The following is a 19,710-nucleotide window of genomic DNA, read 5'->3' on the forward strand; positions in this document are numbered from 1 at the left end:
CATCATCAACTGTATCACCTTAAATTTAAAATTATAAAATCTTAGAATAAAAATGAACCTAGCAGATAACTTATTCGAACATTGTGCTCAATTAAGAAATTCTCTCACAATTCCTAATTCATAAGGACTTCAATTCTGAACTACAAACATGATTCTAGTTATTGAAGCGTCTTTCTTTTTCCCCCAAAATAACAAAGTTCCACTCCTCTCAAGGATTATGCAAAAGGAGTATTTTTACAGAAACCATACCGTTTTCACACAGTAGTTCAAAGCTGATGTGATTAATTGTACACTCACCTAAGTGTCTACATTCAAATTTGGACTCCCCTTCCACGCATGCTCCAGGTGGACCTGGGCAATTCCTTTCACAATCATCCAATGACTGTAAAGAACAGATCCAGCACTACAGGGGGGATATGAACGCCGAGCGGCAGGGGGCTATGTCTCCAGGCTTCACAGAGCTCACCTTCTAGTGGGGGTTGGGAGGAGCAGCAAAAATAAACACACAAACAAATACTTGATACGTAATCAGATAGTAAGTGCAAGGAAGGGGAAAAAAAATACCTGTACCCAAAGCTCACAGCTTGAGATCAGCCTCGGGAATTATGTTTCTCTTTTCCATAAAAGTAGCATCAAAAAGTCCAACTTTGGAATCATGTCATACAAATATAAGCCGAGTATAACCCACGTTTTTTGCTAAATCTGCAATGAAAAACTTACAAGCCTTTTCACCTTGATTTAATCATTTCTATGTGGTCAAAAATGATTTATGAAATCTTTCTTTTTGTAAGAAACTCTAAGTAATGAGTACATATTTTAAATTAAAACATACAATGATGTTAAATTTCTGAAAGAAGGTTTTAATGGGAGCATACCCATACCACGTGCATGGTTCTCCAAGAGAGGCCGCAATGGACCAATAGGTCACACAGAGCACTGGATAGAACCTGCTTTCTTCTCAAATCTCTAATTTTAAGTAACTTTGCATTTCAATGAAAACAATTCACTAAACGGCCCATCAGCATTTACCACATTTTGAACATCTCAATAAATATAACAACAGGCCTTAAAATTCCACATCCCATGTGAAGAACACACTTAAAATAAAGCTGAAAAGGGAGCATGAAGCAATTTCTAAGTGAGCTTTGTAGACTTGAGTTTCATAAAGCAAGTAGACATTGCAAAAAAAAACCAAAACATCGCCCACACTGATCCCAATTTTTGAGGATATTACAAAAATAAACAAATGATTGTGGATAAACTTACTTATGATAATTAATAGGCAAGTGAAAAAGCTTGTGTCTCCAAGAATGAAACCAGAAACTCTATGACAAAGACCTGAAGTGTGTCATCTACAACTCGTCTGGTAGGAAATTCCATCGGAAAAACATTACTCAGCGACCACGCATCGGGGTGAAAGAACAGCTCCGTGTGAAGGCTGTCAAAATACACCGGGAAAGAGTCCCTACGAAACAGCCTCAAAGTTCCTGCAGCCTAGAAAGGGTGTTCCCAGAGCCTCAAAGAAGTATTCCTATACTTTACACTCACAGCGGGAAACTCGTTTAACTGTCAGGGAAATCACATCAAAGCAATACATACAAGCGAGCATCTGTCCATGTCCCTCCTTAGATTCTACTCATGTCTCTCACCAAGATGCATTTAGCCAGCAAAGCCGAACTCCTCCCTGCTATACCGCATGCCACCCAGACCCAACAGTGAGTGACAAATGTGGAATGTGGCGGACTCCCACAGCCCAGAGACAATAATGAAGAAACCACACAATTATGGGAGACCCTGGCCTTTCAAGTTTCCAAAACAAATTGCTCTCCTTGTAGATAAAGTAGAGTCCAAAGATGTGGCCAGGCTAACTTCTAAGAGCTGCTAATATAAATAATTCACGTATTTATCACCATTCAGAAAACAGAAATGGACACAGCCCAGTGCTAACTCAGCGGTTCAGGAATACTCACCCAAACAATCAAATCTGCTTAAGATACGTTCTCCTTGAACTTAAACTCCCATATTTCCCGTCTCATCTCACTCTTAAACTGCATCAGAATGAACAGCTTCTGCATTCTACTCTTCCCCTTATCACATGGCAAAGGCTTCTTGTGGAACCTGCTCAGACTAAGAAAAGGAGGACTAAAACCTTTAAGTTCTCTCTCCTCACTGGTTGGCCAGGCTCAAAGCTTCCATCTGCTTCAAAGCCAATAAATGCAGCTCAATTCCCGAAGACCACAGCACAGACAACTGATATTGACCGAGTACTTAATATGACATGTGTATTTCTTTGTATGCGTGTGCGTGCGCATGCACACCCCTTTACAGGAAATAACTCACTTGGCAATCCTTTTTACTAATGAGGAAACTGAGGAATAGAGTTATGGAGAAATCTGCTCAGGTTTACTCAGCTAACCAGTGGCAGAGCTGGATTCAAATGCGTTTTAGTTTGGGTTGCCATAACAAGGGATCACAGATAGGGCAGTTTATAAAACAGGAATTTAGTTCTCAAAGCTATGGAGGTGAGAGCTAAAAAACTCTCTTCCTGGCTTGCTTCCACGAGGGGACGCCGCGCTTATGACCTCATATATAAACCTGATTATCTCCCAAAGGTCCTCATCTCTTAATATTGCCACATTGGGGTTTAGGCGTGCAATATGTGCATTTGGGAGGGAGGCACAAACATGTAGTCCATAACGGAATCCACGCAGCTTGGCCCGCAGAACTTACGCCCTTAAGCACTGCTAGACTACACTTGAGACGAGGCGGAAAACCCAGGGAAGTGTGGAGACTAGGGGGACACAAGGAAGAGAAAACTCCGCTTAGAGAGTGAATAGAAAATGAAAGCAAGTATCTCCGAAGGCTGTACTAGGGTGGTATTCAGCACTTCCCTCTAGCCTCTCTGAGCAGGTGGCAGCCCAGGTAAGGGACACTGGAAGGTCCAGATGTCACAGGCTTTTCACAGTGATCGCAACCTGCTGCAGCACACGCTTAGGCCAGACTGCTTTGCCTATACAATGCGTGTCTGTGTTTGGTTCAATTGAGAACACGCTACTCCACCAATTAATTGGTTTAAAAATATTCTTCTTCATTTAGTTCACAGATGTGACAACAAAATCCATTTCATTTCTCTAAGGAACAGGATTTGCATTAAATGACATTTAAAGCAATTTATATGAATGTTGATCAATTTCTTTTTTTACTGTTTTCAAAACTCTAAAAAAAAAAAAAATGTAAGCAGAAGCATTATGCCCTTTTGCCAGTCCTGTTTTTGCACATGGTGCATATTCTCATTTTATTAGGTAACACGGGTCCTCATTCTAGAACAAGTGACCACATTGTGGAGAGCCCCAAACTAGGAATCAAAGGGACCGCAGGCACATTCCGGTCCCAGCCAGGTAACGCCTGGGCAGGCTTCTCCTGTTAAGTCTCAATGTTCTCCACCATCGTGAAAATTAACTCCCTTCTTCTGAACCATTTTACACTATTAACAAATATCTAATTCTGTTTCTTTAGATGCTAATAAAAAGATTTTATTAGGAAAGATATTAGGATATGTATCCTGTTTGCCAAAAGCAATTCTCTTTTTAAGTACCTGCAACCTTAGGTGATTTTCTTCCTACACGGTAATCCAGGTAAGACTCCTCAGCTCCGAGCCCCTTTAAGAGAAGTCGGAGACCAAAACAAAAGAACAGCAACATGAAGCAGGTTCCCATGAGGAGTCACAAATGAACAAACTTCCCCAGACTCTGATGAAAATCTGAAAGCGTGTTATAGTCCTCGTAAGATATCCGTAACCACATTTTTAAAATAAAAAGTGAAGAAACAACCATTAGGCTTAGAGATGAATGAAAATAACCACAATGTTATTAATCATATCAACTATATTTCTGACGGAATACTTGGTGTTTACATAATTATATCACTTCATTTTAAGACACATGATTTTGATAAATCATGTTTAAACAGCAAGAAATTTCAACAAGGACATAACTTAGCACTCATCGCTCCTGGGCCCACAATACCAGCTGGCTTTAGACAGGAAAAATGTCAAAGACACACTGACAGGGCCACTCAAACCCTGGGCTGGCCCAGCCTAGAAGGACGGCGAAAGCTATCTCCCCGGGCGGGATCACTAAACACATACATATTAGGTATTCCTGGTTACAAAATCTGTAATCCATTTTAAAATATGTATACAGAGGGCATATAATAATGTCTGTGAGCCAGTTCAAGCTTTAACTCTAGGTGGGGTTCGCTGTCTTGACAGTCAGGATCCACACGCCCGGGGTGGGTGGCCAGCACTAGGTAAGAAAGGCCGTCCTCCAGAGGCAGTGCCTACAAGCTCCTCTGCTGTTCCTTGCTAGAGCGGTAACTGAAGCTTTGCTAACGCGCATACTAATATCTGAAGTGGACATTCACTCGTGAAGTTAAAGGTTCAAAAGACCTGTGGATTTGTTAAAATCTCTTAGAGATGCTCCACCCCACACCCTCCCACCGAGTATGAGAACCTAGTGAGGGCTACGGCCACTTTATTTAAGGAGGCTGGCTGAGGCTTAGTCCGTAAATAGTCCAGGGCCCAGCCACTGGCTGAGTTGGACTTCTAGTTGCCCAGTGCAGAATATAAAGGTAAGAGATCCCTCTGGGATGTGTTTGCATCAGCCTAGATCAAAGCTTTCCGGTAAGATATCGGTGAGAGTGCCTGAAAAGACAAAGAGCTAGACAACTTCAGGGGTACAAAGCAGATTTTTGAACTGTTTAGTTCCTGCTGGCCAATACATTAAAAAAAAAATTTTGATCATCAGCTGGGGACATTTTTTCATTGCTTTTGTAGAGAGGAAGGGAGAGGGGAACATTGATCGGTTGCCTCCTTTGTGTGCCTCGACCAGGGAATCAAACTTGCAACCTAGGTATGTGCCCTGCCCGGGAATCGAACCCTCAATCTTTTGGTTTTGAAATGACACTTCAACCAACTAAGCCACACCAGCCAGGGCCCAATAGATATTTTTAATAAACAGTTGTATATGAGGGAGGATTAGATCAGAAAGTGGCTTCCACTTGAACGAGGAGTGGGGTCCCTCTACTACCCACATGCCTATGAAATTCCCACTTTGCCCTTGTTGCCCAGGCGATATCATTCATAGCACTGCCTTCCACTCTCAGAATTATTCTAGTGTGGACGAAAAACTATGTGGCTATTCTACACAGAGGTCACATTGTGGGGGTTAGAGCTGAGCCTTAGGAAATTTGAAATTCTTTTGTCGCTACTATTACCTACCAACACGGACCTGAGAGTTGTGAGCGCCCTAGTGAGTCCTGAAGTAAAGGCAAAATGTTGTGTAGGAATTTCAATCTGTTCTCACAAAACTAACCTATCAAGCTGTGGGATACTCTCATAATACCTATTTCTAAGAATTTTTACTGATAGCTTCATTGAGCTGGGAACGAATATTAAAGCTCAGGGTCAATCAAAGTACAGACTCTAGACACCCCCCTGACAATAAACTGGGACTCAGGAATGCCAACTCATCAGCGGGTGAGCCATTAGTGCCTGAAAGGCCCACCTGAGATAGATTTGAGGGGATCCTAAACGCCTCCGCACCCCGACCCCCAGCCGCGGCACAAACTAGGGCAAATCCTCTCTGATGGGCACTTTCATCCTGGACTTTAAATTATTCTAAGCCATGGGGGTGGGGCTTTTCAGAGGTGGCACTCCGCCCTCCCCACTGAAAAACTGCCATAACCTGTATGGTAACCTGGAAGTTACCAGGCACACTCACAATTTTTGTCCAGCAGCTCAAGCCTTCGCTGTAACCTTTACGCAGGCACACAAACACACACTCAGAGTTAATTATTTCAGGCTGCCTCACTCACGGTTGCCGCAGTAATAATCAAGAGACCGGTCCTTTCACTCCATGTGGCGCTGCGGACTCCTCATGAGCTAATGTGGGAAATAACCTGTGTGCCCCTTCGAGTCTGGGTGTGACTTCGTGCTCAGTGGATGTAGCGGCAAGACCACAATCAGACCTTTGGCAACTATAATCCAAACTTTCCACACTAATGACTCTCACAGGGCACTTTAAAATGGAAACATTAAAAGTCAATTGAACTCTAAGTTTTTCTAGAGTTTTAATGGGGAAGAAGAGACAGACAGAAACTAATTCCTGCTTTTTTAAAAACAACATTCCACAGATCTTGTTTTAAAGATACCAGTGCCGGCTGTAGGAAAGGCACAATCTTGGAGAAGCATCTCATCTGAATACAAAGAACAGGACGGGCTTGTGAACGTTCACTCTGTTCCCCGCAAGAGCTGCATGACCTTGACAAAGAAACCTGGCCACTACAAGGTCTTCATTGGCTCTTCTGTAAGATGCCATCGGAGGTCTGGATCAATCTTGTAGCTGCTTCCACACCCAGTATCAATAACATTTATGCTGCTGCGGATTTCTCAGTGAAGGCATGTTCTGGGAGAAGTCAAGTTTATTCTAGAGACCACAAGTGATTCACACGTGTAAATCATGGCTCCAGACAAGATACTGAGGCAGAATGAGGCTCCATCCACTCAGAGCCACACGACTGGCTTCTTCAGGCTTTTGAGGCAGCCATTTTTTAGAAAAACGTGTGCAGTGTTTCCCAGTGCCCCAAGCAATCCCTTTATATCCTAATAGGATAAAGTTTATGCATAATTCTGTGTGACCCTTCAACTACTGACATTCATGCTATGTTATTGTTAGTGTCGCATGTTAAGCTTGCAAATTTTTCAATGAACTCTTGCTGGCATTACCACAGACACAGATGTTAGGCGGACTCCTTTGTTCATAAGGTTCTCATTATTAACTCAAGCCGGGTTGAATATTTGACTGAAGGAAGGACCATATCATTATTTTCAGATTTCATTCTATGACTTAACTGCGCTGCATCTGCCAGCTTTAGAAACGCCAAGTACTTCTTGGCGCCAGATTTGGTGTCCTGTTCGATGACTACGACCCGCAATGTTTCAGGCCGAGGAAGTCTCCTCACCATCAAAACAGTTTAATAAAAACTTATATTGTGATTAAGAGTTACTCATCAATGGACAAGGCAAACCAAGCTTGTGCTATTTACGGATTATTCCACACGATATTTTAAGCCTAACAAATAGGATCTGCACTCATAAAGGGGTAAGCTAGAAAGTCAGTTAAATGTTTCCATGATTTATAAGGTCTGTGTTATACTTGAAACCACATTTTTTTAATAGGTAAACTGGCATTCCATTGGATAATTCAATCTGCTTTAAATCTATTCTAAGGCTCTGGACAGCTTAAGGGACCTTCTGAATATAAATTTAATTCCTCTATTCACCGTTGGGCAATATCTCTGAGCATAAATGTGATCAGAGGATAAGGCAAAGGAACGCCTGTCAACTGTAGGGTTGCATTCAAGTATTAAAACATTGACTCTAAAGCCACTAAGAAAATGTTAAAAATCATCCTGATTCCAAATGTAAAAAATATTGCATAAGCCTGGCTGAAGACATAAATTAAAACAAAAACATAAAAGAAATAACAAAAGGTCATGCATATTACTGCTTCCATGTGTCGGGACCATGAACAATAATATAAGTAGGCAAGAAGACTTTGAAACTATCTTTGATGGTTATTAGAAAAAAATAATTCAATCCATCTATGTGTAGAAAAGCCCAGTGGTGTACACTCTGGTTGTCCCACTTAACTGAAAGAAGAGGGACCAGGTCTTCACCCTGAAAAGTTATACATAACAATGAGCTTTAACGATTCTTTCAACATCTCACAGTATCTTGGAACGAGGGACCAGGAGTACACGCCCCATCCTCCGTCCACTGCTTTAGAGACATCTGAGATGAAGGCTCGGCCAGCCTCTTGAGCAGCTTTGACTTTTCATTTCATCACTTAATATGGCAATCCCATCCCTATTCGACACCTCTAATCATCAGAACACTCTTAAAACAACAACAATCAAAACAAGCTTCCTTGTTACTCTTAACACTGGTTGAAGCTGACCTACTAGAAAATTTCAGGTTTCCTTCCTCTTTTTTATGTTAGTTCATCGAACAATTGAGTCAAGTCTCAACATCTTTTTCTCTCCTGTGGACTCTTCTCCGAGGACTTCCGTTGTCTGAGACGCACTCCACTATCCCTGCCTCTCGCTACTGCCCATCAGTCATTTTGCCTCTGGCATCCAGAAGTAAGTATTTCAGGTACAGTCTAACCAGTTTCAGAGCACAGTGGGACTAGCACCTGTAATGAACTAAAATGTAAATATTTATGAATGTAGACTAAATATGTCACCCGAGAATCAGGCTCTTTGTAAGACAGAAATAACAGAAAAATCTTTCAGCATGGAAGAGAGTAGCAGTTACAGGAAACATACTAATTTCAACACACACAAAAACTCTAAGTGTGAAAAAACTGTACCGCCAAACATCATACTCTTCAGCCCAATGATTCATATTCAGAAACTGAACTTTTATTTTTCTACTCACCATGTTGTATGTCTTTCATGTCTAAATGAAGGCTAGACATTAATATTCCAACTGCTTGTGATCTTTTGTTGCTTAATAACTTGACAACCTGCTCAAGAAAGAAAGGGGAGAAATGTTAATTTGAACTCCAATGGCATGCTTAAGAACATGTCATTTTCAGTCCTAAATGAAGAATGAGTAAAGTCATTTAATTCAAGTATTCAAAAGCGGTTTGCAAAGAGCCTTGGGGTTTTATGCCATGGAACTTCAAAGCCCACCCTCTTTCCTCCAGTAGCCACGAGTCCCTCAGTGTTATCGTCTTCACCAGTCTTGTAAGAGTCTGATGGGCCAGCAAGGAAAATCTCTAATAGTTTAGGCAATCAATGGGTCTCTGTAAAATAATGATTATACATGCGATAACCTGCAGCCTCAAAATTAGAACGTGTTCCTTTTTTAATGTGGAGCCTTGAAACTGGTCAACAAGAGCAAAACGAAATATGCACAGAGAGAACCTGTTAGATCGGATCAATTTGACCACAGAATAGAAGAGTGCTTTTCTTCAGGTCACTTAGAGAGGTCACTGTTCTACTGTCAGGCTGTCTCATCCTGCACCTGGCCCACATGCCAACCAATTAATAGAGGGACGTGAGCATCAGATCGGAAGGGCTGTGTCAGTTCGGTCTCCAACCTTGCTCTCCAGAGAGTCCTGAAGGGTCACACGACCCCACAGGAAGTTCTCCTAAAATAGAGGTGGGCATGGGGCTATTGAACAGACATTTAACCTGTATTTTCCAAACACTAACGCACCCTCATAAATACTGCTTATGAGACTATTATCCTATATCCCACCCAGTCTTGTGAAGCACAACAATTTCTATTTACCCTCAGCGTTTTGTTAGAAACCTGCTCAGAAGAACACTGGAGGAAAGGAGAAAAAAGGGTTATGGTCAAATTACCAGAAGTGACAGCTGCTCTAACAGCTATCACATATGTTGACCTTGTCTTTCTTTTTGGTTTAAGTTGGGTCAATCAGGAAACTAATAAAATAATTGTGCCCAGCTGTCACACAAATTCACAGAGTGAAACAATATTCCTAACAGCAATAATAGCATTCTTGGTTCCCCAGCAGGGATGGGGGTGGAGAAGAACAAAATACTTTCAGAAGGACCAACCACAAGGACTCCCAGTCATTTCTGAAAGCCTCCCGTGAAAACGGGCAGTGCCCCACAGAGGCTGCGCTTCCTCAAAAGGAGAAATTACACAAACCTAAATTTTGACTCTCAGTGAGCCAATTAGCTCTTATATATTTTATTTAATTTCAGCTAGAATCACAGAGCTTAGAACTTGAATTTGAAACAGGTACAGGTAATATTTCTATCGATGGTGTTATCCTCTTCAGAGGTAAAAAAAAAATATACAGACACTTAATATCAGAAAAACAGAAGGCATGTATGCTGTCCTACAGGCGCTTTCTTAACTTTGCACAAATGCAACCCGGTCCCCTCTGTGCTGTTCCGGCTACTTTCCCTAAGTTCCTGTCATCTTCTGGTTCCCAAATGCAATGGGCACATTTGAACCCACACGTCATTTGACCTCCTGGCGGGGCTCACGTGGACCACAAGGGTAGAGGCTCTTCTCCAGGGCTCCTGCCAGTCCTTGGGACTCTGATTTCACCTCATGTGTCAGCATAGCCTGGATTCTGTTCTCTTCACTTTCCTGGGCTATAATTCCTCCTCTACAGACTGACATGCCTGCACTTAGAACTGTATTCTTCTTACTGCATCTTTAACTCCCTAAGTTACCTTCCACTTAAGCTATCTTCCCTAAGATAGCGCCACTTAAATTACCCCCATAGATCTCTCCATTTGACATGTCTAAAACCAAACTTGTCATCTGTCCCATGCCTAAAACCCATCCAGTTTCACGATCTGTTGAGTTGATGGACCACCACCTGCCATCCACCTGCGAAGTTAGAAACCTAGAAATCAACTTTTCATCACTGAGGTTAATTCTACAAGAAAATTAATTATTTTTCCTTCCTCCCATGTCATTTTCTTAAGAAATTTGGGTTCTTCTAGTCATATTCCAGTGATTGCAAACAATTTTTCACTATCTTCCCTGGCACCCTACATGACCAATCACACCCATCTGCTTTGAACAGATACATTATCAGGCCATGGAAGAGAATAAAATCACACATACAGCCCCAGACAAAACCTCCAGAAACCTGACATAGTTAATAGTTATGTGGCATAAGTAGAAATAGTTAAAATTAACATTAACTAAATTTATGGCCTGAAAAATTACTGCATCAAGAAAATAGCCTTGGTCTGTTTCCACTGCGTATATTTTTGTATTGCTTCATTTAATGTATAAATTAAGACAGTACTGGGAACTTCATAGTAGAAGTATGATGTTAGAAACGGCAAGGATTTTGAGGACATATTGACAAGTATCTTTGTAGATCATTAAATATTAGGGTTGGGTTTTTTTTTCCTATTTATCTTGAACCTCCACTATGTGGCTCACTATAAATGGAAATTTCTAATAATGAGAGTCCTAGGATGGTATATAGTAATTAAATTAATTGATTCTTCAAAAGCTTAAGTTTGAGCACAATTTGCATTAGAAATACTGAAAACGAGCAAAGTTCACTGACTTGAGTTTTGGTTTCTCTCTCAACTTCAATCACCGTTCTGTGAAAATACACAATAAAATGACAAAGAAACAAGTCTTCGTCTTCACTTATCTTCTTTCCTCTGCCCATTCCTTTCCCCTTCTAGCAAAGGGAGGCAGGGAGAGCACAGGCAAGCTGGAACCAGGCCACATCCTACAACCGTTCATCCTACAATGTGGTCCACCCAGCGGAGAGCGAATCTAACAAAGACCCTTGTAGGGGAGCTGCAGCTCCGGGTTGGAATTCCAGCTCCAGCACAGGTATACCTTTGGCATCCTGCAGAATGGCTTTACCCCTGCGTCTTGGCCTGTGAAGTGGAAGACACTCTTCATAAAGTGGCAGCTATGAGAATTACACAGGTGCACAGCAGTGCTCCCTGCTCAAACTCTTAATCACAGGCTGATGCCCAGTCCTGTGTGTTCCCTGCCCATTGAGCAGTAAATACATACAGAGATTGAGGGTGTAAGAAATTGTACAGCAACATGATGAAGAAATGTTTTATCTATTGAATCTAGACCAGTATGTCTTTGGGTTTCTCTATTTTCATTTTTCCAGTAATTTACATCTATTTTACAAAAGTATCAGAAAATAATGGATTGGGGATTTAAAAATCAGTCCTTCACTAGGACAGTTTGAGAGGCACTAAGCACTTCTCCAGGCACAAAGGACAGTCCTTAGGGGCTACAGACTGAATGTCTGTTTCACCCAAAATGAGTATGTTGAAACCTCATGCTCAACATGATGATGGTATTTGGAGGTGGCACCTTTGCTGGTGATTGTCATAAGGGTGGAACCCTCATGAATGGGATTAGTGCCCTTATAAAGAGCACCCAAAGAGACCCCCTCGTCCCTTCCAGACAACATAGAAACACAGTAAAAAGATGGATGTCTATGAACCAGGAAGAGGGCCCTCACCAGACACTGAATTTGCCAGCTCCTTAATCTTGGACTTCTCAGCCACCATACTGTGAGAAATAAATCTCTGTTGATCGTAAATCACCAAGTCCAGAGGATACTCTGTTGGAGCACCCTGAACAGACTGAGGCACTGGGGAAGCCAATCCAGAATGGTAATGCAGACTTGAACCCAAAATGTACTCATCATTCCCCATTTCTTCCCCTACAGAATCCTCGGCAAGACTGAGGATGCCGGTGGTCCCAGGGGAAAGGCCATTCTGTTTCACTGCCTCTGGCCCACGCACCGCATTCTAGGCAGAGCCTCAGATTCAATACCAAAGCCATTTTTAAAGCCTTATTAAATTACAGATTATCCCTCTAAAGTAAATCAGGAAAAAAAAAAATCAATGTGAGGAAACCAAAGCGAGGTGATGTAGAACAACACATTCAGAAAAAATTCAACTGCTTTCTACCTTAAATAAAAACACATTAAAAGCAGTGATTTTATTATCTTAGGTAAACTATTCCTTTTTACTTCTGAACTAATATTTTTAAAAAGACCTAAAGGGTAAAAAAAATTAAAAGAAACAATCTTTACTTACTCTTCCAGCAATGTATATTAATTTTTTAAGAGTCAATAATTCATCACAATGAAAACAGCAAGGGATAACTCAAGCACCGCCATGAAATAAAATGAAAAATGGTTTTTTTGTTTGTTTGTTTGTTTGTTTTACAAAGGCGCATCTAAATCTAATGGGAGCACATTGGTGGATAATGCTCCACCAATACCAGCTTCCCTTAAGTGACAGCCTACAAAACGTCATCATGGCAGAGTGCACAGTGACATCAGCATCAGCTCACTGAAAGAAAATTTAAAGGGTAAGAAACGCCTTGATCTTCACACATCTGCCCACCAGTAATTCAAATATAATCAAGACATCTCAGGGCATGACTGAAAGCCAAGGACTCTAGGAAGGAAAGAAGGGCCACCAGACCCCGTTCACTTGCTTTACTGCCTGACAGTCCAAAAGTAGAACGATATAAAACAAATTCACTAAACAGGCTCTTCGAGCGTTAGGGCCCAGTGTAACTCCCACAATTATAATTAGGGAGAAATCCTTAATGAAGTCCCCAATGGTAGACCTGTAAGCAACGGACTGGTGTCAACATCAAAATAAGCAGAGAACAAAAGATAGTGCTAATAAATACTCTAAAACTGAGCTCTCTAATACTGGACATAGCACATGTGGTTAATGAGGTCTTTGAAATATGCACAGACTTAAAAACATGGGATTTATTAGAGAATGCAAAGAGCTCATTGATTTTTTTAATAGATTATATGCTCCAAGGACATTATATTAGATATTCTATATTAAATGTAATATACTATTAATATTCATTTCAACTGTTTCCTTGTGCTCTTTATGTAGCTACTACAAAGTTAAAAATTAATATGTGATTTTCATTATATTTCTATTGAGCATCACAAGAAGATCTAACAACTTCAAACAAATTACTAAACCCATTGAGCTTAGGCCTAGAATTCCTTTTGTTTTTAAGTTCAAAAATAAAGGAAGATAAAGATGGCATCTGTGTCAAAGTCTCCTTGGCTGTTGAGCAGGCCTCATATCCAGGTCATTAAAAAAAAAAATACTTACATGCCACATGCTCCTATTAGCATAAGCAAAACATGTCAGAAGTATACTTAGAGAAATGATGTAACACAGATGCCAGACATGAATCTTGAGTGAGTTCAGAAAGATTCTTCTTTCCACCATACGAAAATATGCCAGAGAATTAAAATACTCCATATTCCAAACCCTTCCTTTTTAGAATGGACTTGAACTTTCCTATTAATTAAATGTGGTTGACACTACTTGCTGATTATAAAAACTAACCTAAAGAAAGCTATTAAAAAATTGAAATAACTTTTTTCTTTTTTTTTTTTTTTTGCTGTTTAAGGAAACCATCCCTGATCTTTCCTTAAGTGTCGATTTCAGCATCAAAATAGTGGAAAGTAAATAATCCATTGTAATATCGTCTCTCAGATGCACCACCAGCAAGAGTTCCGTGGACATATTGCCATGCCTTTAATAGAACCCTTCCTCTATTTAATTGTCTTCTAAACAGTTTTCTTCTGTAACAGCCCAGATTCCTTTCGTAGGCTGTCCCATTTGATCTGCCTCTCTGAATAGAACCTACTGTTGGCAAGTTATAAATCTTAGCCAAATTTCTTTGTCCTGTTCAACAGTCAGTTTTCTCTCCTCATACATATTCCGACATCCTTTTGTTTGGCGGGGGGACCTCTTTAACTTTTCATCCTTTCTACAATACTGTTTCATTTCATCCATTCATCTTTCTGCCTCGTGAAACAATATTTTTCAGTGTCTTTAGGTGGTTACTTTTCCAATTATCTCCCTGGTTTCTTTCTCCTCCACTTCGTACCACCTGACTCATAAGCACTGTCTCCATGTTGCTTTGTTTGTTTGTTTGTTTGTTTTTATTTCTCGCTTTTCTCTATAGTCTAACAAGTACACTCGCAGACTTTTGAAGGACCTCACCTATTTACTGTATTTACACTGTATGGAGAGCTCACAGTTCTGAGCCACTATTCTGAGTCTTTAATTACTTCCTGGGCACTTCCGTTTGGAGGCTCTTCCTCCTCCTTCATCTCAATGTGACCAAATTCTAAGCACAAAACTAAGAGACCCTGTAGCAGGTCCGATGTTAAAGAACTTACGCTACAAAGTCCGGCTCATCTTTTTAGCAAGAGAACTTCAGAGTTTGAGCTGGGTACATGGTTGGTCAGCTAAAGTAACATTTTTCACTGCTGACTTTAAAACTAGGTGAGCAAGTTACGGACAGTGGAATGCATGCAGGCAAGAGAGCGCTGCTCTCCACTCCTCTTTCCTTCCGGCTCGGGCTCGAGGGGAACTGCATGGAGGGGAGCCACTGTCCCCATATCATGCCCTGGTGGCAGGGGAGCCACAAAAGAGTAGGAAATGAATCGCTGGCCAACTTGTTAGAATAGAGCCACTCTACCAACCTGGATACTTACCTGCCCAGACATTTCCATGAAAGGGGGCATTAACTTGACATCTTTTGTAAGTCACAGTAGAGGCAGCCAAACTACATTTTAACTAACAAATCCACTCAGCACAGACATTCTGGTAGGCCTTGGGGTAAACACACAGAAGATTAAAAAGACAAAGAAACTCATCATCCTCTGTCCAACGGCCTGGTAGGCTTTATCGCGGTCAAGGACACCAGCGCCCCTGGTCATCAGTAAGGAAGCCTGTGATCTATTCCTCGTCACGTCCCACGTCTAGTCACACATCAGTTCCACCCGCATTTCCGTATCATCCCTTCTTCTTTTTCAGGACCCCCACCCTGAGCAAGTCCTTATCACCTGCTGGGGGGGCAGGAGCCTTCTGCCTCCAGGATCCCAGTCCTGTTCTCGGACCCACATCCTGTAAATGCCGCTTGCATCCCGTCATTCCTCTCTAATAAACATTTAACAACCCATTGTGTTCTGCTCTATTTCCCATTGTCAAAAGGATAAACTCTCATTGTTCCCTAGACAAGAATGTTCAAGTATCACCCCTTTGGGATGCTTTTCCTGGACACCCCTCACCTCCTACAAAGTCTTAGCAGGGCTGACTTAGGACCTCTTCTTAAGACTCTACATTGTCCAACTATAATATTCACGCTATAAAACGATCACCAGGGTAATTCTCACTAAAATATAATACAAGCACCGCTAAATAGAGACTACCCCGTTGTGCATTCCAATCCCAATGTAGCACAATGACGGCATTCAGTAAATGTCTGCAGAGTAAGTGTCGTCCAAATCACTTTGCTTACCTCAGAAGCCCTCTTCCCCTACATAACCTTCAAAAATTGATTCCCACCCTTGGTTAAACATCAGAATAGCCTTCTTAAATAGAGGCTCCTATTCTCCACTCTGAAAAGTCATTTTTCCTCTTGGGCAGAGTCCTGGAATAGGTTTAAAAAGGAAAAAAACAACAACAACAACCGCCACAGCTAATGTTCATGTGGGAATCAGTGAAAAGGAAGTACTCAAATAGGGACTGAGCTGTAATTCTTACAAGTAAACTCAAGTCAAGAATGGAAAGATACGAATTTAGATAACTTGTCTCAGTCCTGTCAAGACAGAGTAGAAAGCTGATGGGAACTATATGTACTATGTAAGTAACCAAAACCACATTTACATAATTAATCAGTTAACTATGGTGTTTGTTGTTCATTCGGAACTTTTAAAAACGTACATATTTTATTTGTCATGAGAATACCAGATAAGCTAATGCATCAAAGGGCTTCACAGTAAATATCCCAAAACAGATAACTCAAAGTTTCTTGCAATTCCTTACAACCTGGTAAAATCATGCACTAAAGAAAGAACTTAGATAACCTGCTCACGGTCTAAATACAGAATCACAACAAGGGTTTTGTTTTCTAATTCCCACTCATGAAGAGCACGTTGCTTTCCTCTGAAATGGCTTGGCACACACAGAGCTTTGCTGGAAACTGAATATTGGATTAGAGGGATAAGGGGCCAAGTCCAATTAGGCAAATCCTTCTCTGAGTTGGGTAAGATAAGAAAAGTCAGCTACAGAGATTAGGTAGAGGCAAACTCCAAAGCAGAATTACACAATGTAAAAATTGCCATTTCTCACACAGGTATCCGAGCATGAGGCAGTGTATCAAGCGGTATACAATGCACTCAAAGAGGAGCAAATGAAAAAAAAAGCCAAGAATACTCTAATGAGAAAGTAACAGGATAATGTGAACAAATATGAAATAGGAAAACCAAACTAAACAAGGGGCTTAAGAATGGAAGGGGATTCAAACAGGGTGTAATTCCCAGAATCAGAATTTCTAATGACATGACCTGCGTGGAGGTAAGAGATCTGTATTTCGGCCCCTGTCTTTGACTAAATTAGCAGCAATGTAACTTTAGACAAGTTCTTTAGCCAATGGATCTCAATTCCCCTAACTGTAGAATATAGTTATAACCCATATGCAATACTTCCATAACTGGAGACAATCCCATATGTAATGTGAAATATTTTTAAAGTATAAAACATCTTGCGAATGCAAGGTGTTGATGTTAATTTAGTAATCCAAGAGCTAACAGTTGTATTTTATAATGCTGTAAAAGCATCTGAGCTTATTCCAGCAACAGAAAGACAAGCAATAATAGGGCTAACAAATAAACCAAATAAAGTTTGGTAAATTCTAGAAGGGAGAGAGAACAACCCACATAATGATTAATCCCTACCATGTAGCAAATTTACAAAGTGCTGACTCTCTAAGATCTCTTTAGGCATATATACTGTTGGTCATCCCAGAACTTTGATCTGGATGCAAACATTTTTCCTTTAGAAAGATACGGTCATCTCTAGATTCTTAATCCAATGAGAATCAGGACCCCAGAGCCTTCTTGGTACTGCCTGATCCTCGTTTATGAAAACAGCAAACATCTTAAATCTTAACTATTCTACACTCAAAAGTAAAGAATGCTTGTATGGGATTTTGCAGAGCAAGAGGTTATCAGGGCTTTTTCGTTGTCGTCGTCTTTTTTTCTTTTTAAGCCGACCCACACAAGAAAGGGCGTCTGCAGTCTTATTTACACTACCACCTTCTCCATTTCGGATCGCTGCTAAGCCCGGGGGCAGGGCGGGGCCTCGCAGGCCACCCCCTCCGCCCCCACCCCGCGCCATTCCAAGGCTCTGCAGCCCAGAAGAGGCCTTGACACTGACCATACCCGGGAGTGCTATCTCCAGACTATCTGGTTGGCACCAGACCATCCTGTCTACTTGGGCAGCCTCAGCACAATCTGGGAAACAAAACAGGTAGTTTGCTGACTGGTGAGATATTTGACGTCTCTCACTGATAAAGAAGCTCGAGGTCAACCCTGGACATAAAACATAGTCTATTCTGACAGGGTTTGCCTGCTTCTTAACTTGGTCCCCGAAGGCCCTCTTGGCATAGGTGGGAGGTACCTAGCTTCGCCAGACCTGCCTCTGAGTCTGAGTCAGCTTCGGAAGGAGACGGACAGGCGTGGAATGTGGTAAGGTTACTAGTAAGAGTCTATTTGCGGGTGCTCTCCCAGTCTATCTGTCAGTCTCCCCCACTTGGTTGTTTTAATACAAATTCGGCTTCACTTTACTTTCTTAAAACTATTTCTCCCAAATAGCTTTATTTTGTTTAAAGATTTTATTTATTTATTTTAGAGAGGGGAAAAGAGGGAGGAAGAGAGGAAAAGAAACATCAATGTATGGTTGCCTCTCGCGCGCCCCCTGCTGGGAACCTGGCCTGCAACCCAGGCATGTGCTCTGGCTGGGAATCAATCAAACCACTGACCCCTTTGGTTCTCAGGCCGGCACTCAATCCGCTGAGCCACACCACCCAGGGCTCGACTGCACTTTAAAAAGCTGTGTCTCTTGGTTCCCATGGAATCGGAATGCTGTTCCTCAACTGGATGGGTTAACTGTTTCAGCCTCTCCTGGCACCATCTTCTTGATTCTGCTTTTATTCTCATTTAGCCCAAGATCCTGACATAGGTTTCCTGGTTCCATGTTCCAGGTCATTCCAACTAATTAGAAGCATAAACTTCAAGTAAATGCAAATAAGTCTGTGGGACATTTTCTCACCAGATGGAAGCTATCCATCTGGCTCTCCATGGTTTCTTGATAATACCTCCCTGTACCACTTTTGCCATTCAATACACCACAATATCTCATTACTGCATCAGAAACCAAATCACACTCCAAATATGCCATTTTTTAAAAGCAAATGTGTGTTACATAGAAGTGATTGGATGAACTCTAAGAAACACGTGCCGTCCCTTATTTTGAGAAAGGTGCTCTGAAATAGAAAGCGATTATCTACGGAGCCTACAAGACCAGTCACATTTGCCCAGCCAATGGTTTGACCCTTCTGTACCTTTAGTAAAATGTGTGCTGTTAAAACAGAGGAGCAAAGCCACGGCCTAGTTCAAAATAAATTCAGGTTGAATAAAATCATTAACCAGCTTATTAGGTTGGTGCACGTAATGTGCTCAAATCATATCTGCCAAAATAACAACTATTACGTGCTGATCCACAAAAGAAAGCAAGGCTAAGAATGGAAAACTGCCAAAAGACACGTGACAACTGGGTCAGCTGGGATTTCCCCTCCTCTCTGCCTGACTCCACAGCTCACCTGCTGCCCCGGCTCCAGGCCCCTCAGCCACCTCCACATCCCTCTGCACACGTCTCAGCCTCCTTGACATCACGGAGCACCAAATACACCAAAAAAAAAAAAAAAAATTCCACTAAAAAATAACAAGAAAAATATTGAGCTTTTTGATATTTTTATTTAAAGGGAACAGTTTAAAAGAATTAGAAATTCAATTCCTTACTTATCAACTCCTTCGATGACACTGAAGCACTTAGGATGATCTTGACTAACGAAACAAAACAAAACCAATAAAAAATAAATAAAGTGATCGTAAATAAACAGATGAAAAAATGGCATTAGGTTATTTTTCAATAAAGTTTTTATTTTAATAAGTTGCATTTGCAAATTTCACATTTCACTTTCAAAAATCTTACAATAACATGGAATAAAAAGTTGAAAATAAACACCACTAA

The 19,710-nt window shown here is 41.2% G+C and overlaps 1 protein-coding gene across 2 annotated transcripts in view; it reads right to left on the reverse strand.

The window, feature by feature from the left end:
• FMN2 (formin 2) overlaps positions 1-19,710 on the reverse strand; it is a 269,775-nt gene that overhangs the window by 151,205 nt on the left and 98,860 nt on the right. For both annotated transcript variants that reach the window (XM_054576717.1, XM_054576716.1), the window contains one exon: positions 8,501-8,588. In XM_054576717.1, the coding sequence (XP_054432692.1) occupies positions 8,501-8,588 (88 nt within the window). The remainder of the gene's footprint in view (positions 1-8,500; positions 8,589-19,710) is intronic.

The sequence above is a fragment of the Pteronotus mesoamericanus genome, unplaced genomic scaffold (genome assembly GCF_021234165.1).
Source record: "Pteronotus mesoamericanus isolate MK-2021 breed Mesoamerican mustached bat unplaced genomic scaffold, CSHL_Meso_final contig_347, whole genome shotgun sequence".
Taxonomy (NCBI): domain Eukaryota; kingdom Metazoa; phylum Chordata; class Mammalia; order Chiroptera; family Mormoopidae; genus Pteronotus; species Pteronotus mesoamericanus.